Below are 23,735 nucleotides of genomic sequence, written 5' to 3' on the forward strand. Positions count from 1 at the left end.
ACACGTGCTCTACAAGTGGAGAGTTTCCTTATTTTCTTAAGGCAGGATATCCTTGGATCCTTTCTGCTAAAGTACTCGGCCCGTGTCATCCAGAGGTGATCTGGCCTCTTACCACCAGTAACCAGGACAAAGGAGCGTTTCTAATCAACCGGGAAACACAGAGGTCAACAGGTTGATCCTGCTGGTCACTTGATGTCAGGGACCTTTGCTCTTCCCCATTACTTAGTGAGGAAGCCAGAAGGGAATGGGCCCTTAATTTATTTCTGTGGAATCTTGAAGGAATGATGAATCCAGGCCCCTCCACACCTCAAAACAGTATAAATGCTTTCCAGAGTGACTGGCGCCTCTCTTCATCTCTATGCACAAATGCCCCCCCAAGACTTAGCCACAAGAGCTACATCAGACAATGCCATACTAACAGCCACGATGTGGTGAGGTGTTCCATCAGGAAGGGCCTCTCTGGCCCTGCTGAGCTCTCCTAGGCCTATCACATGATGAAGCTGTAATGGACACTTGGGAAGTTCTACACTTAAGCTGTTCTTTTTGGCTTAGGAGGGGTACTCATCTCCTTCTCAAAAGCTGACTCTTCAAAGAAAAAAAGTTTCAATTGCTCTTCAGAGAGTAGTCTATATTCATTCAAAACACAGACACACATGCACACACACTGCAGAACATACACACAACCCATACCATACGCACACACATAAGCACACATACACACTAATGCAAGCACACACGCAAGTGCCAATGGACAGTGGGCCTGTGTCAGAGCCAGGGAGGCCTGGGTTCATGCCTCAGGCCCCTGCTAGCTGTGCAGTTTTCTCTCACTGCACCACCAAGCAGGTACCCATTGGCATCAGGACACAAAACTGCTGCCTTCTTGAGGAAATCTCAGGTCCAGACCAAAGAAATGTAAAGACACACACACAAGCTCTTCCTGGGGTCACAGATTCAAAGCCACTGCCAGGGGTCTCTGAGAGCATCGAAGCCAAGCCTTGTCTTGGCCCTGCTCCCATGGAGCAGAAGGGACCCTGCTCTGCTCACTGAGGCATTCTGAATGAGGAGCAAAGGTTGCAGCATCCCAAGCTTCAGAAAGTAAAAATGAAAGGGGGGAGTACACTTCCTTTCCACTCCTGTTTTTTTGTTCCAGTCAGTCTAATAAACTTAGATAGAATCAGAGAACAGGAACTGCAGGTGCGCTCGGGCCAAGGCACACTCACCTCCTCTGGCTATGGTCAGTTTGAATGGAGAGGACAGATACCCTAAGGGACTCAAGAGGAGAGCATTCTAGATGGCTGAGCCGCTGGACTCCAGGCCCAAGATGAGGAAGAGACAAAAGTGGACCCAGGACTGATGGCCTCAGGCCTAAGATCTAGCAGAACCTACAACAAGGATTTGGACCCCAGAGTCTAGGTCAGGGGCAGGAAACATGCAGCCTCATGGACCCATGGGGCCCTGTAAGTCGTCGGGTGCAGCCCCTCAAGTCCAAGTTTTACAGAACAAAACCTCTTATGAAGGGGATCTGTTCTGTGACGTCTGAATTCAGTCACACTCGAGGGCCTAGGGGACCACATGTGGCCTTGAGGCTGCAGGTTCTTCACCCATGGTTGAGGGGAAATAGAAAGCAGGTCAGTTCAGTCACAAGGGAGCACACAGTCTGGGCTGGGGAGGAATGGGGGAGACAACGTACAAACAAATCCATACAGAGCAAGCCATAGGATAAACAGGAAATGATGGATGGAGAGAAGGCCCTGGAGGTCAGAGGGCAAGGCAGGCTTCGCATAGAAGATGGGACCTAAAGAAAGCCAGGGGCCTCAGTGAACAGAGCACAGTAGTCAGTGTTCCAGGCTGGGGGCAGCCAGAGAGAAGGGGCTAGAGGGATGGAGGGTCTTGTTCACGGAGCAGCCCGGAGGCTGGGGCACTGGATGGAAGAGCGTGTTGTAGTGGGGAAGATGTCAGAGATTGAAAAGGGAGGAGGGAGCAGATGAGGACAAACAGAGCATTTTGGACTACATCCTGGGGGCCACAGGGAGTCACTGGCATTTACTGAGTAGGGGGATGACATGGTCAGAACTGCACTTTGGAGGCTGAGTAGAGAGGACAGACTGAGGCAGGCAGATCCCCGCAGTAGCCATTGCAAGAGTCCAGGCAGGAGGAGATGGGAGCCTGGACCAGGGTAGGGGCAGGGTCAGAGGGGAGAGATGCTGCCAAGGTGACATTGACAGACCTTGGTGTCATATTAGATCTGGGGGGTGAGAGAGAGTGAAGAGTCCAGGATGATGCATAGGTTGGGAGTCTGAGTGACGGGAGGATGGTGGTGCCTCCTAAAGTGATAAGGAAGGTAGGAGAGCTCAGGGGGAAAGAGGAGGAGCTCAACTTTGGATCAACTGCCTTTACCACATCTGCTGGACGTCCAGCTGGAGACATGAAAGGCAGCTGGACAGACAAGACTGGAGGTCGCAGAAAGACTGGGACAGGAAAGGTTGGTTTCAGAAGCATCTGGAGATGGTCATTAAATCCATGGGAGCAGAGGAGATGATCCCCAAGGGAAGCAGTCTGAGGGGAGAAGAAGAGGGCCCCAGGCAGGGACAGTTTTGGACAGAGGGTGTGACCAGCAAGGGAGTGGTCAGAGAGGGAGGAGGAGGAGAAGACCCAGGACAGAGAGAGCCTTACAGCAGTGAGAGTATCCACGAAGAGGGACTGACCCCTTGCACAGGGGACAAGGAACATGAGAACTGAAAAAAGGCTGCTGGGCTTGGCCACTGTGCAGGTGGGCAGTGTAGGAGGAATTATGGGGTTTGAAGCCAGATTGTAAGGGGTTAAGGAGAGAGGGGAGAGGGAGCAGCGGCAGCAGGTATAGATGGGCTTTCTGCCACAAAGGGCAGAAGAGATTTTGGACCAGAGTCAGCAGGGACTGGAGGGTTTGTGCAAAATGAGGGAGACACAGGCCTGTTTGCAGGCCGGAGGGAAGGAGCCAATAGATAGGGAGAGACTGGAGAAAAAAGGCACAGTGGAAGAGAGGGGTGAGGGAGCAAGGAGCAAGCCAACTCCTCTTCCTCCCCTAGTGTGATGAGGATATGACAAAAGTAGTAACTGGTCCTGGAGGGAGCAGGATTGGCAGTCTACAGAGAGATTTCCATGAGCAAAAAGCAGGAAAGGGGGATGAAGCTAGAAGGTGGAGGATGAAGGAGCCCTTCCCGCATTTTCTCTCTCCCCACAAAAGATTCCTAGAGTGCCTTGGGGGCCACTACTCCTGAAATAAGGCAGATGCAGAGGAGTGGGGGAAGACCAAGGGCCCAGCGAGGAGCACTGTGGCTGCCAGCAAACTCCTAAGAACAAGTCTGGCTTTCTTCCTTCCTCCCTGCAGCCCCAGTCAGACTGCCTTGGCTTGTCTTGGAATAAATGGCTTTTATTCCTTTTTATTCTGTTATCAGGGATGGCTCATGAATAGGGGAAGGGGAGAATTCGTCTATCTGAATGAAGGTCACAGAAAAACCGAAGAGATCAAGAAAAACTTTTGAAAAGAAAAAGAAAGGATTATTCAACAATATTCCAATCAAAATACCAAAAGACTCCTACATAAAATTAGCTAAAACAATAACAAAAGGCAAAAAGACCAAGAGGAAGACCTTGTCTTTCTTGCCCTGCCAAATTCCAGCGTTTCCAAGCACGAATCAGCCAAAATGATCTGGTCCTAGAGTTCTTAAAAAATGAAAGAATGACCAAAAAAAATGCTCTGGAAAGCTGACAAAGCCTGAGAGCAGGCGTCTAAGTTAACTTTTGATAAACATAAAATCTCAAACATCAGAGAAAGGCATCGCTGGACAGTAGGAGGACAGATTTGGCAATAAATCCCAAAGGGATAAATGATCTAACTGGAAAGACAATATCCAAGGAGGGAGGTCACTGTGTCTTACAAATCCTTAAAGTCCACCGACCAGATCTCCTCACTTTCACACACCAAAAAGTGGAGATGGCCCAGGAAAAAGAAACACGTGCTCCAAGGCCTCAGCTTCTGTCAGGTTACTCTTCATAACTTCAAGGAAGGAAACTGCTGGCATCACAAGACTGAGGGGAGAACAGGACCTTGGGCCATACCAGCTGACTGGGGGTGCTATGGTGAAGACTCCTACGGCCACTCCGCCAAGCATCCCTGCTGCCCACATTCTGGGTCAGGGTCCGTGTAAGGTTGGTACCCTCGGCAGCACCATTTCTCAATTTCCAGCCAGCTCCCTGGAGGGTGCCCGGGGGCCAGACTGGTGAAGTGATGCAGGGCAGAGAGGACTGCGCGTGCCACCCCCACCACTCTCCCAGGCCCGCCATTCCCCTGGGCTTACCTTGTGATCTCGCTCCCACTCAGCTCTTAGTCTACCCAGTTCTTCCTGGAGCTGCTGCGCAGCCTCAGCCCTCTGCTTCTCGAGCTCGGCCACGTGGATGTCCTTGAGCTCCTGAAGCGCTTGCCGGTGCTGTGCCTCCATGCTGAGCACCTCCGCACTCAGTCTGTCCAAAGCCTTGTGGTTTTCTTCCTCCAGAAAACACCTCTGGCTGTGAAGGGCAGCCTGCAATTCCTCCTACAAGAGGGACCATTGGAAAAACCCAGTCCTTATGGCAGCCAGAGCTCTGCACAGTGGAACCCTGACCGAGGACTGAAACTGACCCCAGAAAGGAAAATGAAGAAAGACCTTACAACCTACTCTTCACAAGAGAAAACCCGGAGCTTCTGTAGCTCATTCTGTGCTTCCCTATGTGCCCTCGTCCTCCAGCCTATGGACTTTGCAAACTGACAGCCAATTTCATTGTAGTCTAAGTGAGCTCACGGGGAGCTCATCGCTGACCCAACCAGCACTTGTAAAACAACCCCTTGCTCTGCTTCCCCCATCAGAATTACAGAGGTCAGCTCCCCCAGACAATGAGCTCACTTCATTAAGAAGCCAGGTCACCTGGGCCTCAAGTTCAGACTCCCATCCAGTGCTGTCGGGACCTGGTAGGAAAAGTGATGCAGGTAGAGCATCTCCCAAGAGTCTGTAGTCAAGGAGAGTAAAACTCCGAACCATCTGCTGGGGCATTTCATCTTAGCAACAAGACACCAGATTGCCCAGGGGAGTTGGAGAACACACCAAGAATTCCAGCTCTCTTATCAATAGCTTCTCTTTCAAATAATTAAAACCCAAACCAGCCCTGGCCCTGAATATCAAAGGGCACCCTCAGGGAAGGATCCAAGCTTGGTTTCAAATGTCTAGGGTCTTTCTAAAACGTTTTCTCCCATCTTTAATCATTAACTGAAGCTGAAGAGGACAAGCAGATCTAGGGAAGGAGAAAAATGAAGTCTAGTCTTTCTAAATGAGGAGCACAGCACCATGTCACTGACAGTTTTGGGACTTTTTCTTTGCTGTCCCTGTCAGTCTCCAGCTTCAGGGATGAGCCAGTATGAGCATGTATCAGTGGAGAGATGGTTAGGTTTAGAGACATCTCTCTTCTGAGAATAGGCTGCTTTGACCTTCAACCCTAGGCCAGCAATTACTTTTTTGCCCAGACTGATGTGACAAAACTAAACTCCTTCCTCCTTATAAAAAGTTTACAATAAGCAAGGCCAGGTTGCCATAACAAATGTGTGACTACAGCTTTCCATTCTGCTCTGATCCATCTCAAGATAACTAGCACGTATTGAGTACACCATTCTGCAGGCTGGGCACAGCTAATGAGGCAGCCTGAGACTCAAGCCCAGCAGTACCCACAGGCCCGCTCCCTGGGCAAACACTCACCTGATGAGCATCTTGCAGCTCTGCGGCCAGAGTTTTCAGCTTCTCGATATGATTAGCAGTCATCTCGATTCTGAGGTTTTCCTGGGCCAGCTGCTGCTCTTGCTTGTGCTTCTCTGTCTCCTGAGCCATCAGTACCTGGTGTTCAGCCTCCTTCACCCTCAGCTGCTCCTCGAGCCTTACCTGAAGACTTTCCAGAGCATGGCTCTGTTCTCCCTGCATAGTCTGAATCTCAGATAGGTAACAGGACTCCAAAGAATCCAGATTCGACAAGTGTTTGGCTTCCAGCACACTAATTTCTGCAGCATGCTGGGTCTGCAGCTCAGTCACGCGGGCATCCAGCTGGGCCTGGTGCTGGCTCTGTAAGGAGGCCCTGAGGGCGTCCACCTCCTCCTGATGTTGAGTCTCCAGCTCAGCCACACGGGCATCCAGCTGGGCCTGGTGCTGACTCTGTAAGGAGGCCCTGAGGGTGTCCACCTCCTCCTGATGCTGGGTCTGCAGCTCGGCCACACGGGCATCCAGCTGGGCCTGGTGCTGACTCTGTAAGGAGGCCCTGAGGGTGTCCACCTCCTCCTGATGCTGGGTCTGCAGCTCGGCCACACGGGCATCCAGTTGGGCCTGGTGCTGACTCTCTAAGGAGGCCCTGAGGGTGTCCACCTCCTCCTGATGCTGGGTCTGCAGCTCGGCCACACGGGCATCTAGCCGGGCCTGGTGCTGACTCTGTAAGGAGGCCCTGAGGGTGTCCATCTCTTCCTGATGCTGGGTCTGCAGCTCGGCCATGTGGGCATCTAGCTGGGCCTGGTGCTGACTCTGTAAGGAGGCCCTGAGGGTGTCCATCTCCTCCTGATGCTGGGTCTGCAGCTCAATGGTCAGGGACTCGATCTGCTGCCTCAGTCTCTCCTGAAGCTGGTCACTCTGCATCTGGAGTTCACTGGCATGTTTGTCCTGTAGCTGCCGGAAGAGAGCATCTTGTCTTTCAGTAAGTTTCTGTGTTGTTTCTTTCTGTTCTTCCAAGAATCTGAATAAAATGTAAAAGGCACAAACACTGTAAATAGGAGGTCTGTCCTAAATAATTTGGAAGCTCTTCTACTTCTGATCAGTATTCTGATCTGTTTTTGTCCAATCCTGGGTGTCTGTGGTTGGGCCCTGAGAAGTGGCCAGTCCCAGGGAGGCTGTGGCTGACTTTGGACTGGGACCAAAACACCTCTTGTCACTCGGAGCTCACCAGGGTCCCCCTACATACCAATCTTCTTTTAGTGCATCTTTGAAGATGCCCTCAGGAACAAGGCCAATCTGTGACAACAACATGGCAGAGAAAACAGCCACGAACCAGGAATTTGGCAAAACTCTCTGAATGGCCGGATGTGACAGGTTGAAGCTGCAACACTTTACTGAATGAGGGAAGTATTCAGATTCAGCTCTAGAAACTTCTACCCACTGTGAGGAGGCTCCAGTGGGGTGGGGGAGGGAAGAGCCCAAGAATTTATTAAGAGCCTACTATGCTCCAGGCAGATGCTAAGTGCTTTACAGTAAATGCTCTTTTATTTGCTCCTCACAACCACATTGGAGTGCTGTTTTACAACTGAGGAAACTGAGACAGTGAGTAGCCCAGGATCTGAGGCCATATCTGATTCCAGGCCCAGCTCTGGCCACTGTGCCCCCATCCTTGGAAGTGCAGAGGGCGAGATGGTAGAACCCAAGACATAGACAGGAACAAAGCATGAAGGAAAAAGTCAGCAGGAGAAGGGACAGAGTTTATGGGGAAAAAGCAAATATTCGAAGGACAAACAATTCCCCCACCTAGGGATCATTTAGTAATAACCTGCTGGCCTTATTAGTAAGATGATTAAATTACCCAGAAGTCAATGTCTCTTGGAACTTTTTACACATCACGCACTCCAGCCTATCCCTCTGGCCTGGGGTCTGACCCAACCAACAAGAGCCCCCTGCTGAGAGGCCGTTAAGAAAAGGCTACATCACATTCACAGGCTTCCAGAAGGCCAGTGAGGCAGGTAATGTATTTTAAAGTACCCCCAGCCCCCAGATCAGTGCTCCCGTAGCCATGAGACTGGGACTCTGCTGATGAAGAAGTCTCCTGTGGAGGAAATCTGCATCCCTGACTTTTGGTAAATCCTACACTAAGGTTCTTCCCCATCTCCCCACCCCCAACCCCATCTCCAGGGTAAAAATAGGCCCTACCCTCAATTCACTCCAGTGGAGGGAAAGGGAACCCTGCCCTCCCCACAAGGCTCAGAAAACCAGGAGTCAACATTATCTGAGTTGGCCTGGATTTTGATTTCTTGAACACTTCCATTTGCTTCTGCTCCTTGGCCTTCAATGGCTTGCCTGTCTCTATAGAGCTTTCATACTGTCTAAGGTACCATCTTGCTTCCTGGCATCCAGGTCCTCAATGTCAGTGGTACTAACTCCTCACTGTCCTTCAAGTCTTCAGGGCATGCCTCCAATTCCTTCTCCCCACCCTTTCTCAGCATCATCTCACCCCAGGGATACTGTATGCCTCCTAGTTCAGGTGTCCAACAATGGCAGAGACTTACAGACTCCCTGGCAAGGCTGAACCTGATGCAAATAGAACTGGTGTTGTTTGACAGAAGAAATAAAAATGCACTAAAACCAGACAACGCTAACATGTGGTTTCCTAAGAAACAAATATGTGGTCTCCAGGGAGACTAAAGTATGGCTTGATGGCCCCTATGTCAGTGTGAATTTGATCAACACTGTCCTGTTGATCCGTCTGCTTCAAGTCTCTCTCTTAGGCCAATCCGTGATCCATGCTGACATGCCCATGTCATATACACCATCCCTCCTCAATGAACTACAACGGCTGCCTACTACCCATAGGATCAAATATACAATCCTGGGTTTAGAACTTAAAAGGCCTTCTTTCCAAAGTCACCTTCTCCAGGAGGCCTGTGTTGCAGTGGACAAGAAGCTGGACCTCCAGTCAGAATGCCTCAAACACTAATCACTTCACCTGCCTGCCTCAGTTTCCTCATCTATAAAACAGGGATAATAGCCCATCCCATTTATAAAGCATTCTGCAATCCTCAAAGCTCTTTATACAAGATGTTCTCTTTTGGATTGATCTCCCCTCCACACCAACCAACACAGGGAAGTAGCTGGAGGAGCATGCGCTTAGCGCCGCGGTCTTTTAACACTTTTATCCACGTCTTGGGTGACAGCACTGGCAGGTAACTTCAGCTCCTCTGTCTTTGGCTACCTCTCTAGGGCCTGTTGTGCTACCTAAGGAAACCCCACAGGCCTCAGTCACCAACCTCTCTCGACTTGTCTGAAGCTTCAAGGCACAATCTTCCTGCAGCCTCCGGGTGGCCAACTCCAGCTCTCTGGTCATCTGGGCCTTGGCCGCCTCCAGGTCCTGAGTGGCCTGTGCCTGCCAGGCGGCCTCCTCCTCGGCCCGGCTCTCATCCCGTTGTCTCAGGGACTGCTCCAGCCTCGCAATGTCGGCCTCCTGCTGGTCTTGAAGCTGCTTCATCTCCATGATATGGAGGTCAAATGACTTGCTCAAAGCCTGCTGCTCCTGTTGGGCCTTGCCATTCAGCTCCCGGGCCAGTGTGGCCAGTCTCTCTTCAGCTTTCCTGCTGAGATCCCTACATCGGCCGTGCCAGTCTTCCTCTTTATCCCTGTCCTTGCAGATCATCTGCTCAATCTCTTCCCTCATCTTATTTATTTCTTTCTGATGGTCTTCAACAAGATGACATCTCATCTGCAAAGACAGTAATCAAACCTGTTAGGAGAGAACTCTGTGAGCCTGTGCTTGTGAGAAAGGAATATGGCTCTCTTATATTTAATAACTAATTCTTGTATTAGGACCAAAGTTTTTCCCCTTTTCTACTTTCTCATCCAGAAACCAACCAGCATGGGAAATCTCTCTTTGAGATTTCCCCAGGCCAAGATCTAATCAGACCATAAAAGAAACTTTAAGTTGGGATAATGGATGGCTAGATTCCTGCATGCACAGGCCAAGGAAAGGCTGATTTTCCCTATTATCAAGACAGGTGATATGGAAATTGATGTCTCTTTGACCAAAATTTGAGCAACCTAAGTCACAGACCCCAAGACTTTCATTTTAACATAGCCCACACTCATCTTTGTGTTAACCAATCCAAGTTGATTGTCACCCCTCAGGAAAACCTAACTCTTCTTCCAAGGGCATATAAACTGACCCCACTTCCATGAGCGGTCTCTGATCATCGTTTCTGTAATAACCTGGTCTTATTAGTAAAATGATTAAATTACCCAGAAATCTTGAAACTTTATACATCACGCACTCCAGCCTACCACTCTGGCTTGGGGCCTGACCCAACCTACCACAGGGCCTCAGCCTTCTCCAGCCCCTCGTAGCTCTGGGAAGAGCACCCCAGTAAGGAACATCATTCCTAGAAAGGGAATGTCAACCAAAAGCCACATTTGTTTGCAGCTTCCTGGGCCAAACAAGAGGGTGCCAAGGAAGTAGCTGGAGGAGCATGCTCTTGGCGCTGGGGCTTTTTACCACTTTTATCCACGTCTTGGGTGATGGCAATGGCAGGGCATGCTCATCACATTGGGAGAAGACACTAAGCTGAAAAGAAAAGTGAGCATAGTGGTCAAGTCAGGGTCCCAAACGGTCCAGACAGCCTAAGGCACTGAGCTGACCCAAATAAGATAACATTTAATACTACTTTCTAAAAACACCAAGTCTTGCCTTGGGTACCAGAAAATCAACTCCACAAATATAAGATGGCAGAAGACAGATGGGAGATTTTCAGAAAAGGAGATAGGGTTCTTACAGGACAACAGGCTCAGTCAAGAGGGTGATGTAGCAGCCCAAAAAGTTCACACCATCTTGACTTCAACTGGGGGGATGAGGCTGCTGGCAACAGAGAAAGAGTAATCCCTCACACTCTGCCCTGTTGGGCCTCTCCAAGAGCGCCATGTGTGGATGGTCAAGTGAAACTCTGGCCCCGGGTATGCATAGGCCACAGTCAGGCCCAACAGGCTGTTACCCTCCTGCCTCCCATGGCCCAGCCCACTGCTCCAGAGCCCTCACACCTATGCCCAGCCCTGGCAGGCCACCTTGCCTTTTTCCCCACACTGACCACACTGTGGCCCTCTCTCTCCTAGGGGGCCTTCTAAGTGTGACCAAGCTGTCATCTCTGCTTCTACCCTGTCAGTGCTACTGGGGCAAGGACCACCTATCATTCACCACACAAAACCTGTGACAAGGCTGGGGTTCTATAGGGAGGAAAGGAGTGCCAGGGGTGGAGACCCTATTGTATCCTGAGACAAAAGGTGACCCAAGGGTCTCCTGGGCTGGGGATGAAAAAAAGGAAGGAATCCTTTCTCCCACTGCCTGCAAAGTAGTTCTGGGCCAGGCTGGAGTTCTCAAATTGGCATTATCCTCACCATACACCTAGGAGAACAGAGGGCAAGGAGCCTTAGTCCCAGAATTTCAAAGAGGTCCCCAGAGGCTTGCCCAAGGCTCTCTCCTGAGTTGGGCCTGGAGCCAGGATCCCAGTCTAGACCTCTCCTAAAGGAAGTCCACTTAGCGCACTGCCTGCCCCTTATGCTCTCACAGGTCCTTGCCCCAAAAGAAGCTGGGCAAAAATGACAATTCATGGCCTACCAATGAGAAGTGAACCTTCTGAGATGCATGGGGCTAGGATGGATGGGTAAGCCTCCCATCTTCCCCTAGGAGCCAGCGGCCAAGACTCACTTTCTCTGCCTCCTCCTTCAGACAGATCTCACACTGCAGCTTCTCCTGCAGTTCAGCATTTTCTGTCCTTGCGAGGCTGACTTCTTCCTTGAGTCGGGAAATAAGGCCCTCATTGGCCTGCAGCTGGGCCACTTTGCACCTGTCTTCTTCCAGGACCAATGAGACCCTCTCTGCCACCTCTGCTTCCACCTGGCGGGCAGCATCCTGAGCACACTGTAGTCTCACCTTGATAATCTCTGCAAGAACCCAAGACAGACGACTGTGGCTGGGCTGTGCAGGGCAGGTATTCGAGTCATGCTAGCCCAGGGACTTACATGGTGACCAAAGAAGCAGGTCTGGTGGAGGCTTTGTAATGACAGTCATGTGATTGGGTAGGCAACTCCTCAAAGACTCCTTGGGAAATCCTTCTCTTCCCCCAAGGCTCAGGGCAGTACTTCCTTCTCCAGGAAGGCTTCCCTGATGGCCTCCAACCGTTTGTTCCTTCCCTGACCAAAACCCTGTCTTGGCTGAAACTTCTAAGGGTGGGCATCATCCCCCAGCCACCCCACGATCAAAAGGTCAGCTCCCTGAGGTCAAAGACTGTGCCTTTAGAAACCTTTCAATACCCAACTAACACAGTGCCTTACATGCAGTAGGATTAATGTCAATTTGTTGGACTGGATTGAATTGGGTCAGATCAAACCAGATTGAACCAGACTCAACTAGATTAGACTGAGCTGGCTTGGACCACCTGAATCAGACTGAACCAGATTGGGCCTAAGTGGACTGGACTACATCATACTGGTCTGGCCTGGGCTAGATTAGACTGAACGAAACTAGACTGGAATGGACCACGCTGGACTGAACTAGACTGGATTAGGCCAGACTGGACCCCACTGAATCGGCCCAAGGGCTGCTTTTATATGGCAATGAAGGGTTTCCCTCAGAAACTGTTTCCAAAGAGCTGTGCCAGGGAAGACAAGAGTAGGCTCTTGTCTTGTTAGACTCTCCCACAATGAAGGACAGGTTCAGATAGACAGAAATTTCTGCTCGTCATCCCCTTTTCTTTTTCATGTCTACTTCTCACTGAAAAATGTCAGCTAAAGACAAGGGACAGTGTGATGAGTCCGGGCCACCCAAATGGGGAGGGCTGGCTGCTTGCGGCAGGACCAGCATTACCTTTCCTGTGCTCCTCTGTGAGGTGGGCACGCAGCTCTTCAAGGTCTCGGCAGTGCTGGCGCCTCTCCCGTTCCATCTCTGCCACATGCTTCTCTTTGTGATCAGTCTCCAGAGAAGCCTTTAACGCGTCCAATTCATCCCTGTGTTTCTCTTCGAGCTGCAGCCTCAGATGTGCTATCCCCTCCTACAGAAGACAAGGGCACTGGAGTCAAAAGTCAGTCTTCTCTGTGTCCCCTCCTTGGCTCGCCCCGGTGCTAAGGCACCATCCTGTTGGCCAGCATGGAGCCCAAGAACCCAGCAGGACTTACACAACTCCATAGTAGCACCAGGGTCTCCCAAAACCCTGAGACTATCCCCATGAGCCAGGGGCCAGCCTTCTCTCAGCTCATCCTCATTTAAACTCCAGAACACATCACATTAAGTTAGGGTAACTAATGTATGCCCACCAAGAGTCAGCACAATTTCACTTAAGGAGAGCAGGGAAAGGCTCCTCTTCAAACACAGAGAGGAGTGCCTGAGCTCAGGCCTCAAGCCTTTGCTAGAACAGAGCTCCAAACCAAATTCCCAATACTCCTTGAGACAGATGAGATGCTCACTGTCTCCAGGCCTCACCTACCCTATCACCACCATGGATAACCGTGGCTAACACTCAGTTCTCTCTTCTCCAAACTCTGTAAACACTGGTTTCCTTACATCTCAGCCTTGGCCTGAGAAGCTAGACAAGTCCCTGTCCTGGAGAACCTGAATAGGAAAAGAAGCTCCTGCCAGAGTCTTCAGAGTTCCCAGGGTGTCAGGATGTCTTCCACTGGGCAACCCTCGAGAGGCAGGGACTGGGGGCAAGAGCCACTTCCTGCTTTAAGACGGAGCAAACTTCAGCCCCTCTGGGCCAGGCACATGCCCAAGATCACAGGCCTCAGCAGGACCACAGGAAGGGTCATGAGGAGCAGGCTCAGGGCATTTGACACTTCTCACAGCACTGGGAGGGCACTGGGCTATGGTCTCATCGGATTCATGCACAATGTATGCATTTTACATCAATAATAATAACAAAAGGAATCTGTATGCATTTTTAGAACCTAACCCTAAATGTTCACATTTATAGAGCACCTTAAGGTTTGCAAAGTGTTTTACAGATATAATTTCATCTTACTCCACAACTCTAGGAGAAGAAGGTAGATGTTACTATGCCCACTCTACAGATGAGGAAACTGAGACAGGAAGGTTAAGTGACCAGCCCAGAGTCACACAGAGAACAGAGGTTGGATGTGAGCCCCCATCAGGTCCGGCGCTCACCACATTACCAGGTAGCTCCCCCAAAGCACTAATTAAAAAAGCCTCTACTACAATTCCAAAGGACTCAGGATGAAACATGCTATCTGGCTCCAGAGAAAGCATCAAGGTGTCTGAATACAGACTGAAGCACACTACTTTTCACCTTCTTTTTTTGAGTCTTCTTATACAAAATGAGTAACATTGAAATGCTTTCCATGATTACATATGTATAATCTATATTGGACTGCTCGGGGAGAGGGGAGGAAGAGATAGAATTGGAATTCAAAACTTTAAAAAAAGCCTCTGCTTTGTGCTCAGACTGGGCTGGGGGACATAGAGATCAAAATGAAATAGGCCTTCCCCTTAAGGGCAGGCATGATGCCAACCCGAGGCCATCCCACTTCCATCCCACCTCTGCCTTGCCACCAGATCCCACACCAAGCACATTTTCAACCACCAGAATCCCAGACAGACCCGGTCATGTTAAAAACCAGCATGTTCCCTCCTGGAAGGTTAATGACTCATAAATGGGGGGAGAAAAAAGCACCCCCCCATGTCAAAGTTTAGGAAAGGGAGATCCCAGAAAATCACGAATCTTGACTCAGGAGGACAAGAAGTCCCTGAGCTCCCAGTGAGTTCTGCCCCTGAAGAACTGCTGCTCACAGGGCTGCAGCTGAGTGTCCTCTGGCCCCAAGCATCCTCCTCATTCCAAAGTCACAGAAGACCCAGCGGGGAGAAACTGCCAAGTCCTTCCCCTGGCAACTGGTGCCCAGAAGCTTTCCTTGCCCGAGTTGGAGACCATGTGCTCACCTTGTGCTGCTCTAGCTGAAGCATCAGCTGCTCCAGGTGGGCTTTTCTTTCCACTTCAGAATCCTCTTCCACGAACCCAATGGACCAACTACAGAGGAGAGAGGAATGAAGCCCCGCACCCTCCCACGTCCCAGCGGGGCAGCTTGCTGGCCAGCCCCCTGGTCCTCTCTGCTCAAGGGAATGAAGGCACAAGTTCTTCCAAGACGGCAGAAAAACCCAACTCACTATTTCTGGGGGAACTTTTCCCTTATAAGTCTGAGGAAAAAGGAAGGACTAGAAGGGGCTCTCATCTACTGTGGCTCCTGGCAAGAGGAGAGTCGGAAGAAAATGGAGACCCCAGAGACACCTGCCCAGGGGAGGCCAGCCCAGCAGGGACAAATGTCCTTCGTCCCTTCAAGATCAAGCCCAGACTGGGAAGTACGGATGTGAGGCTGGGTCAACGGACGGCCCAGGCTACCTCCGTTTACCTGACATCCGCTGAGTCGAGGAAGGAGTCCTCCCTGACCTCTTGCAGCCTCTGATGGAGCAGATACAAGTCTTCTCGGTAGCTCTCCTCAGCAGCCCGAAGCTTCTGCTCAAAGTAGAGACGCAGCTGCTCTAGCTCACTCTCATGCTCGCTCCTCCTCCGCTGCTGCTGCTCCTCAAAGTCATGCTTGAGATGCTCCATCTGCTCGACATGGGACGCTCGAGCCAGAAGCTGCTCCTTGAGCTCTGGTATGAGAAAAAGGCCTCATGTCACTGGAAATCTAGAGTACTCGGCCAGCAGCCTCCCAAGAACCAAGGCTTCTGGAGGACAATGGGAGGAGACCGCGACGAGAGGGCCAGCATTGCCAAATGCCAAGAAGAGACTGACTACCTGCCAAGCAGGGCTCTGAAGGCTGCACGGAGCCTGACATGCCTCACTGGCCTTGCTGGCTGCACCTGCCCATGACTGGGGCCTTCTCACTTCTAAGTGGACCCTGGCATCCAGGCCAAGGTGAACATGGCAGGCCGTTCTTTATGCACAGGCTGATGCCCACTACCTCTAATTCTCACCAAATCCGTCCTCATGCTCTGCACACTGTCACCACTCTCTCTCTCCGCGTGTTCCTCCCACCTGTCCTGGCCACTCCTTCTCAGGCTCTTTCACTCCATTTTTATTCCAGTCATGCCTATTAACCCCAAGTATTCCAAAGGTTCTGTCCCAGCCCTCTTCTCTTCTATCATGTACAACTTCACTTAGGTGGTATCATCAGCTCCCATGGAATTAATGACCATTAAGGTAATGGGGTGGTGCTGTGGACAGAAGGCTGCGTCTTCAGTCAGCAAGACTTGAGTTCAAATCCAGCCTCGGACACGTAGCAGCTGTATGACCTTCAGCAAGTCAGCACCCTGTCTGCCTCACTTTTCTCATCTGTAAAATGAACTGCAGAACGAAATGGCAAACCACTTCAATATCTCTACCAAGAAAACCCCAAATAGGGCCATGGAGAGTCAGACATGACTGAGATGACTGAACAACAACACGCTGATGATTCTCCAATCTACTGCTCCTTCCCCAATCTCTCCGCTGACCTCTGGTCAGACATCTGAAGCTAGACGTCCCACTGCCATTCTCCCAAGCCCCACCACTCTGCCTCATTTCTCCATTTCTGTACCCCTCCACATTCAATACTGGTGCCAAAGCCTGCCAATGTCACCTCTTCAAGCCCTCCTGGATCTCCGTCTCCTCTCCTGAACTTGCCCCTACCCTGGTGCAGACCCTGATTTCCTCACACCTGGACTGTTACCACAGCAGCTTGGGGGGGGGGGGGGCGCTGCCAACTCCCCTGCTCTAGTTCATCCTCTCTCCACTCAGCCATCAAAGGGATGCCCTAAAGTGCAGGTCTGACAATGTCACTCTCCAGCCCCATAGCCTCCAATGGCTCCCTCTGGCCTTTAGGATCAAAGAGAAGATGCTCTGTTTGCTCCTTCCTCCCTTTCCAGGTTTCTCACACCTCACTCCCCAACATGCACTCTGGATCCCGTGTCCCCAGCCTCCCAGCTGCCCCATGACCTGGACGCTCTTCCTTCTCCACTTGGCTCACTGAGATCCCTTCCAGAAGAGCCCCCCTGCAGTGGTTTCCCTCTGTTGACTATGCCCAAGGTAGGCAGGAAACACCTCGTTGGGGAGGAGCTGCTGGCACATGGTCTCCCTCATCACACTGGGAGGCCCCTTGAGAGCCAGGATGGTCTTTCGCCTTTTTTTGTATCTTCTAGACTTGGCACAGCATCTAGCATACAGTAGGTGCCTAATAAAGGTTTGCTAACAGCTGACTAAAATAAGGACAAACTTCATCACACACCCACACCCATACACTCATACACATACACACACGCACACAAGAACAAGATGGATGTTCACACACGCACATGCTAGCATGTATGGACAACAACCCTCAGCCAATCCTGACTGACCCCTATTTCCCAGTTTTATGTTTCATTTGCTGGGAGGGGCAGGAAATTCATCATCCTTGTTCTGTTAAGTGCTGATGTAACTGAAGGTTACAGTGCTCAATCCTAGACAACCTGCCAGGGATTCCAAAATGCGGCCCCTGAGAGGAATCAGGCTTTGAGAAATACCTGGAATTCCAGGACTTGGGAGTTCCCTCTCAGGTGTGAGAGTAACTTGGCCCAGCATACCGAGGACTTCTTAAAGGATCTGTCCCCAAGACTTCCACAGGGAGGCTGCTTCCTGACACATCAAGCCCTGGTCCACAGGCCATCAGCACAGCTTTCCACACGCCCGGGATACAGCAGCCTCTTCTGTACCAGGGCTCCTCCCAGTAGCCCTCTGTTTATTCTAGACATACTTAGCAAAAACAAGAGGTGGCAGGGCAGGGAGTGGAGAGCCAGGCTGAAGGCCAGCAAGACCCTTATCAGCTCCTGTCCTGTCTCTGACACTTCCTGGCCATGTGACCCTGGGCATTTAACTTACTTATCCTCTCAATGCTCTGACAACTCTGAGCTGCAGAGGAAGGAGTGACCCACGTCGATGGAGGGAGTTCTCTTACTGGGAGTCCCCCATACCATCCACATTATTTCCTCTGAAGGAAAGCTAGTTTCCTGAGGGCAGGAACCGTTCAGTGTGTAACACAATGCTTCATGCACTGGAGGCAGCGCTGGCCGATTGCAATGATGCAAACTTACCGTTCAACTCCTGTCGATTTGCTCGTGTGGAGTCCAGTTGAGACCACAGCTGCTGGATTTCCTCTCGAGACTGAGCCTGCAGCTCTTCATAGGAGGCTTGGAGTGAGTCCAGCTGCACAGAAGAGGAAAGCCATCAGGCAGAATATTGGTGCCTCAACTAAGTGCATCACATCAGTGCTACCGACTCCGGGATGAGTTTCAAACACTAGCATGTAGGCGAGTACACCAGGGGCTCAGGAGGCCTGGGCGCAAGGGTGCTGACATTGTTCATGATCCCAGGGAGCAGCTCGGAGGGATGACTGCAAGCCGTGACCTGGTGGCCAAGTCCTAGGCCCTCTCTGAACATGGGTTTCCACAACTGTAAAACAGGTGTCAACGCCCACTGGAGTCATGCTGGAGCCCTCGGAGGAGAGAAAACAAGGCACTCACACCGCGGAGTATAGCACAGCATGCACACATATGCACGCATGTACGTACGCACACACACGCACACACCAGCTGTCATTATCACAAACACAGATAGGGTAAGGGGACAATGTGGATGTCCCCTGGACAGCCTCAGGATCAAAGCTTTAGGACAGCAGGCCAGTCACTGGCCTAAGAAGGGACCCAAGCCCTAAGGTCACAGGAGCCAAGCAAGTTGCTGCTCACCTCAGTGGAGAGCTTTCACACCAGGAACTCCATGAGGGCTCCAGAAATCACTCTTCCCCAACAAAATAAAGGACCAAGGCTTTTGACATTATAAGTGAGGACACTGTCCCTAAGGACAAGATGTGAAATAATACCCTCCCCCCAAACCCTAAAGGTGATTCCAAAGTCTCTCCATGCTGCTGATTAATGACCATTTGAAGCCACGTCTGGGCACCCACCTTCTGCTGCTTTTCTCTGAATTTCAGATTCATATCTTCCAAGTACTGGTCATGCTGAAGCTGTAGTTCCTGGCGAAGGTCCTGCAGTGCCACACGGTGCTGGGCCTGCTCGCTTCTGAGAGCAGCTGCAAGACAAGGAGCCCCAGGAGGATGCCCATGGTCAACGCCTAGCTCAGCACAGCAGGCCAGTCAGTGCATAGGCCCCAGGTGACTGGCTGAACCTGCCGCCCAGGCCCAGACAAGACAGCCTTCCCTTTCTCCACAAGCAGAAACAGTAAAGTGGTTGGGTTGGGAACCTGCCGCCTCAAGACCACATGTGGCCCTCTGGGCCCTCAAGTACAGCCCTTTGGCTGAATCCCAACTGCAGAGAACAAATAAAAAGGATTAATAAAGCCTTAATAAAAGGATTTCTTCTGTAAAACTTGGACTCAGGACCTTAAGGGCTACATGTGGCCTCAAGGCTGCAGGCTCCCCACCCCTGCTCCCCCCCATCCATGAAGAAATGATGCCCTCTTGATGCTAAAATGCCATTAACATTCTTACTTGGGGCAAAGTCTAATATGGCAAGGGGATTTAAAACTAAATTTGAAAAGGAAAAGGAAAGGGAATGGAAGGAAAACCAGGCCCTGTACAAATATCATCTCCCTCAATCCCTACGAGCATCTGGGAGGCAGACAGAGGCTGAGTGACTTAGCCAGCGCACCACAGGCAGGAGAGCTCAGGTTCCTCCCTCGCACACACAGACTTTTTCCTCATGGCTCACAAAGCGTTCAGACCCACTGGAAATAAAGCTGAGTCACCTTGCCGCGCCACCTCGCTGTCCCATCCTGCCGCCCCACCTCGCTGTCCCATCTTGCCGCTCCCGCACCAGAGCCCTACCTTCAGCCTGGGCCTTGTCCTGGCCCATCTTCTCTAGCTCAGCCTTTTGGTTGGCTAATTGGGCCCTCAGAGCCTCGCGCACGCCCTCCACTTCTGCCTGATGCTTTTGGGCTAGCTCTTCCTCTAACCGTCTTAAGCATAAGCCCCGCTCCAAGTCCCAGTCTCCCTTGAGTTTCTGGCAAAATATCAAACACAGACCACAGGCCCCTCTGAAGGACCTACAGACAGTAGGTGGGGTCAGGGGAAATGGGGAGAAAAGGGGGAGATCAGTGGGAACCATTCACAGATCCCTCCCGGGCTGGTCAAGAGCTTGACACCTTTCATGCCATCAGATCCTCACCCCCCATACAGAGGTCAAGACCACAGTGATCCCCACTGGACAGAGAGAAAGAAATGCATCCAAGCCTTATGGTTACAAGGTGTGTGCCAGGGAAACTCAAGTGGAGTGGTTCAGGGCCCAGTGCTGCATGCCACCCCCAACAAAAAGCAAACCAAAGCAAGAAGGGAGTACCTCTAACATCTGCGCATGCAACTCCTTTTCTAATTCTAGTTTCTTTTCCAAGTCAGCTGAAATAAAAAATAGAGCCAATTGTGAACACCAAGTGAGCTTTTCAACAGCCCTCTCTGTCACACTTTCTCAGTCCGCAGCTGACTTCCTTCCTGTTGCCTGGCTGTGGAGGGCACAGCCTTGGCCTTCCAGGAAAAGAGGAAGGGGACTACCAGGGTGGACCAGGGCCTAGAGTGCAAGGGAAGGACTTGGTCATGGCTGGCCTGCACAACACAGGTCTCAAAGTATGTGGACGAGGGACAGACACTCTTCTTGCTGGCTCCACAGGATGGGACATGTGGACACCAGTCACCAGGGGCAAATTCAGGTTGGATGCTGAAAATGTGAAATGAGGCAACACCAACACTGAGGGCGGCTGGCATGAGTCTATGGGGAAGAAATGCCCTGATTAAGACTTAGCCACTCCCAGGCTTCTTCCTCTGGTAGTACCAGGCAAGATGGAGAACAGGGAGAGGAAGGGAGCCCCAGTGAGCAGGTATGACAGGGCTCCCTGGGAGAGAGAGGCAGAGATGGAAAAAGAGAGATGTGAGACATGTTCTGAAGGAAGAAGCACCAGAGCAAATGGGATGTCATGAGGCCTGGGCTGGGACAGCAACAAAGGAACATTGGCTTATTGCAACTAACTGTTAACTGGGTTCAAGACCTGGAAGAGCCATGTTCTGCCAACCCTGAGAGAAGCTGACAGTAACCACTGGGCCTGGTGCCCTTTCCAAAAGCACCATGGTCTGCAAAAGTCCAGTGCACAACCCACGCCCGTGCAGGAGTGGAATGAAGAGACCCTTTGCAAATGAACCTGCAGACTTGTCAGAGAAGAAATGCACAAAGAAATTCTGGCATAAAGAATCCCTTTCACAAAGACTTTCAAGCAAACATGCCCAGACTCCTTTCCGGGCCTAAGGCACACCTCTTCCCCAGAGTTCCAATGAAGGGGCTGTGTGAGCTACGGAGAAGCAGCCAGGCCCAGCCACAGGGAGCAGGACAACCCAGGGGCGGTCCAGTTGGACACTTGTTGAAGGGCAACCCCAGCAGGTCCCTCAGGGCTCCTAATAAATAGTACTTAGGATGGTTTCATTTTGGTTCAAGTAAATATTAATAAATGTAACTCACAAGAGCTCATCTTTAAGAGTGGAAAGAGTCCTGACAGCAAAAAGGCTGAGAATTCGAGCTGCTCTCACAGCCTCACTTCTCAAAGGAGGGCAAAGAGGCCTCACCAGCTCGCCAAAGTTAGCTGCAGACAAAGGACTAGAGTCCAGTTGCTCCGGGGCAGCTGCATTCTGGGGAAACACCTAGAAGATGTCCCTTCATCTGGCCACCTGGACACCAGGGAATCAGACTCACCTTCATGTGGTGGCACCATCTTCTCACAGCACCAGCAGCTAAAAGTCTATCCAAGCCATATTCTTGTGAAGCGTCCCCTCCCCACCCCCAGCCCAGGGTACCCCATGTCTTGGCGCTTTCCTCTGCCCCCTCCATCTCTCTCTCCTTCTTCCCTTTTCTAATCTCTCTGTGTGAGCTCTCTCTCTCTCTCTCTCACACACACACACACACACACACACACACACACACAGAGGCTGTGTGACCGAGGTCAATCTCTAAGGTGCTGAGTAAGTCTGGGGAAGGTGCTTCACTAGGCATTCTCTACACCAATGAAACTCCAGGCCTGACCCAAACAGAAACTCAAAACATGGGGGATGCTCAGCACACCTGGAGCAGACCACACCCAATCTTTTAAGTCTGGCCAAAGGCTCTAGCACAGGAGGCAGGGAGCAGAGGGAGAAGCCTCTCCCCATAGGGAGAGCTGGGGCACCCTACTCCTCCATGACTATGGCCCCCATCATCACAAGGAACAGTGCTGAGAGGCTGGGGCTCAACAGGTGCAGGCATCACTGCCTCCCAGCTGAGTATTATAGCTCAGGATCATCATGATGAAGGGAATGGAAAGGAAGGGTCCAAGCATTTAGAGCAGTCACTCTATGTCAGGAACAGTACCAAGTGCTTTACAAATATGATCTTATTACTCACAAGAACTCTAGGATGTAGCTGCTGTTATTACTCCCATCTTATGGCTGGGAAAACTGAGGCAAGCACAGGTAAAGTGACTTGGCCAGGGTCACATAGCTAGTAAGTACCTGGGGCTGAATTTGAACCTATGTCTTCCAGACTCCAGGCCTAGGGCTCTATGAACTGACCTACCTGCTGCCTCTGTGAATCAAGAAAGACTTAAATTGTGTTTGCTAATGTCCAATCCCAGTGTAAATTCAGGCCAACAATCAGTTCCCTAAAGTTCTCACATTCATAGGAGTAAAATGGACAACCCCGAGCTTAAACACTGGAAGGGCCTTAGCTTAGAGGCCTCCCTGGCTCCCAGAGGTCCTGTGACTTGTCTGGGCTTCTGAATTAGAGCCCCTTCTCTTTCCCCCACTCCTGTACTCTTCCCCACTCTGCCTAAGAAAGCACAGTGTTCGTGGGGAGTCAGGATGGGGCCAGGCCCAGGAGAGGCCGAGAAGGCACAAAGGAGACTCCTGGATCCTCTTCAGAAGGACCTGCACTTCTGAGCACAGTCTCTAGGGCTGCAAGCTCTAGCAAGTGTCTCTTCCTTTCAGAAGGGACACCAGGTAACCAAACAGCAAAAAAATGATGCCAGCACAGAGCCAAGAGGTTACAGTAAAGGCAGAGACTTGCTTGAGCTCTCCCCCAAATCCCTCCAAACACCTGTAAAAAATGACTCTAAACAAATTCTAGAGCAGCAGAGCCCACAAAATGATGGAGAGAAATAAGTCTCCAGCCCAAGACAATCTGGAAGGCTGACAAGAAAGGTCTGTTGCACCATGCTGGGAGAGGAACGCAGTCCAGTGTGGGCTGCACCATCACAGACTGGCCCCAGCAATCCTCAGAGGACTGAATAACAGGCAGCTGAGGCATTTTGCAGACTTCTCAACCCACAAGCACCAAAAACAACTTAGAGGGTCAGTAGAAAAGGACTTTGGAACCTGGGTGAGAGAGGAGAGTGGTCTGACTAAAGCCCCAGGGCAGTGTCAGTGGCTCTCAGTCCACAGACAGTGGGGGGATCGAGCAGCTAATCAGAGGGGAATTGCAGGGATCTCTTTGCTGGTTCTGGGGCAGGATTCTCTTGCTTTGTCCTTGCTTGGATCTGAATTGCAGTCCTGAGTGGTGGTCCTGGGGTGAGGAGGAGCATGGGTGTGGCAAAGCATGTGGTGGCTGATAGACGTGAATCTTCCTCACAGTTCCAAGAAAGCAAAGAGTGCTTGAGGTCACTCACAGACCACAGCACACACCAGGAGGAGGAAACACACCTCTCTTTTAATCACACAAACTTGGAATAACTAAAAACTTACAGGTCACTAGAAATATCTCTGAAAACAGCTGCAGAAAACCCCTGAAGCCTGGGACAGTGCACTCTCCACTCTGGAAGCAGAGCACTACCTTACCACAGAGCTAAAGAGTCAAGTAACTGGCTGGGAAAATGAGCAAACAGAGGGAAAAAAAAAAAGAAGACTACA

General features: G+C 51.1%; 1 protein-coding gene across 19 annotated transcripts in view; it reads right to left on the reverse strand.

Moving 5' to 3' along the window:
* PCNT (pericentrin) overlaps positions 1-23,735 on the reverse strand; it is a 122,527-nt gene that overhangs the window by 70,423 nt on the left and 28,369 nt on the right. For 18 of the 19 annotated variants that reach the window (XM_072640773.1, XM_072640767.1, XM_072640761.1 and 15 more), the window contains 11 exons: positions 20,158-20,213; positions 19,647-19,821; positions 18,768-18,892; positions 17,899-18,010; positions 15,198-15,441; positions 14,731-14,818; positions 12,649-12,832; positions 11,491-11,726; positions 9,053-9,501; positions 5,763-6,777; positions 4,338-4,571 (listed from right to left, as the gene is read on the reverse strand). In XM_072640773.1, the coding sequence (XP_072496874.1) occupies positions 4,338-4,571; positions 5,763-6,777; positions 9,053-9,501; positions 11,491-11,726; positions 12,649-12,832; positions 14,731-14,818; positions 15,198-15,441; positions 17,899-18,010; positions 18,768-18,892; positions 19,647-19,821; positions 20,158-20,213 (2,918 nt within the window). The remainder of the gene's footprint in view (positions 1-4,337; positions 4,572-5,762; positions 6,778-9,052; positions 9,502-11,490; positions 11,727-12,648; positions 12,833-14,730; positions 14,819-15,197; positions 15,442-17,898; positions 18,011-18,767; positions 18,893-19,646; positions 19,822-20,157; positions 20,214-23,735) is intronic. The other variant, XM_072640765.1, reaches the window with a different exon arrangement.

The sequence above is a fragment of the Notamacropus eugenii genome, chromosome 2 (genome assembly GCF_028372415.1).
Source record: "Notamacropus eugenii isolate mMacEug1 chromosome 2, mMacEug1.pri_v2, whole genome shotgun sequence".
Classification (NCBI taxonomy): domain Eukaryota; kingdom Metazoa; phylum Chordata; class Mammalia; order Diprotodontia; family Macropodidae; genus Notamacropus; species Notamacropus eugenii.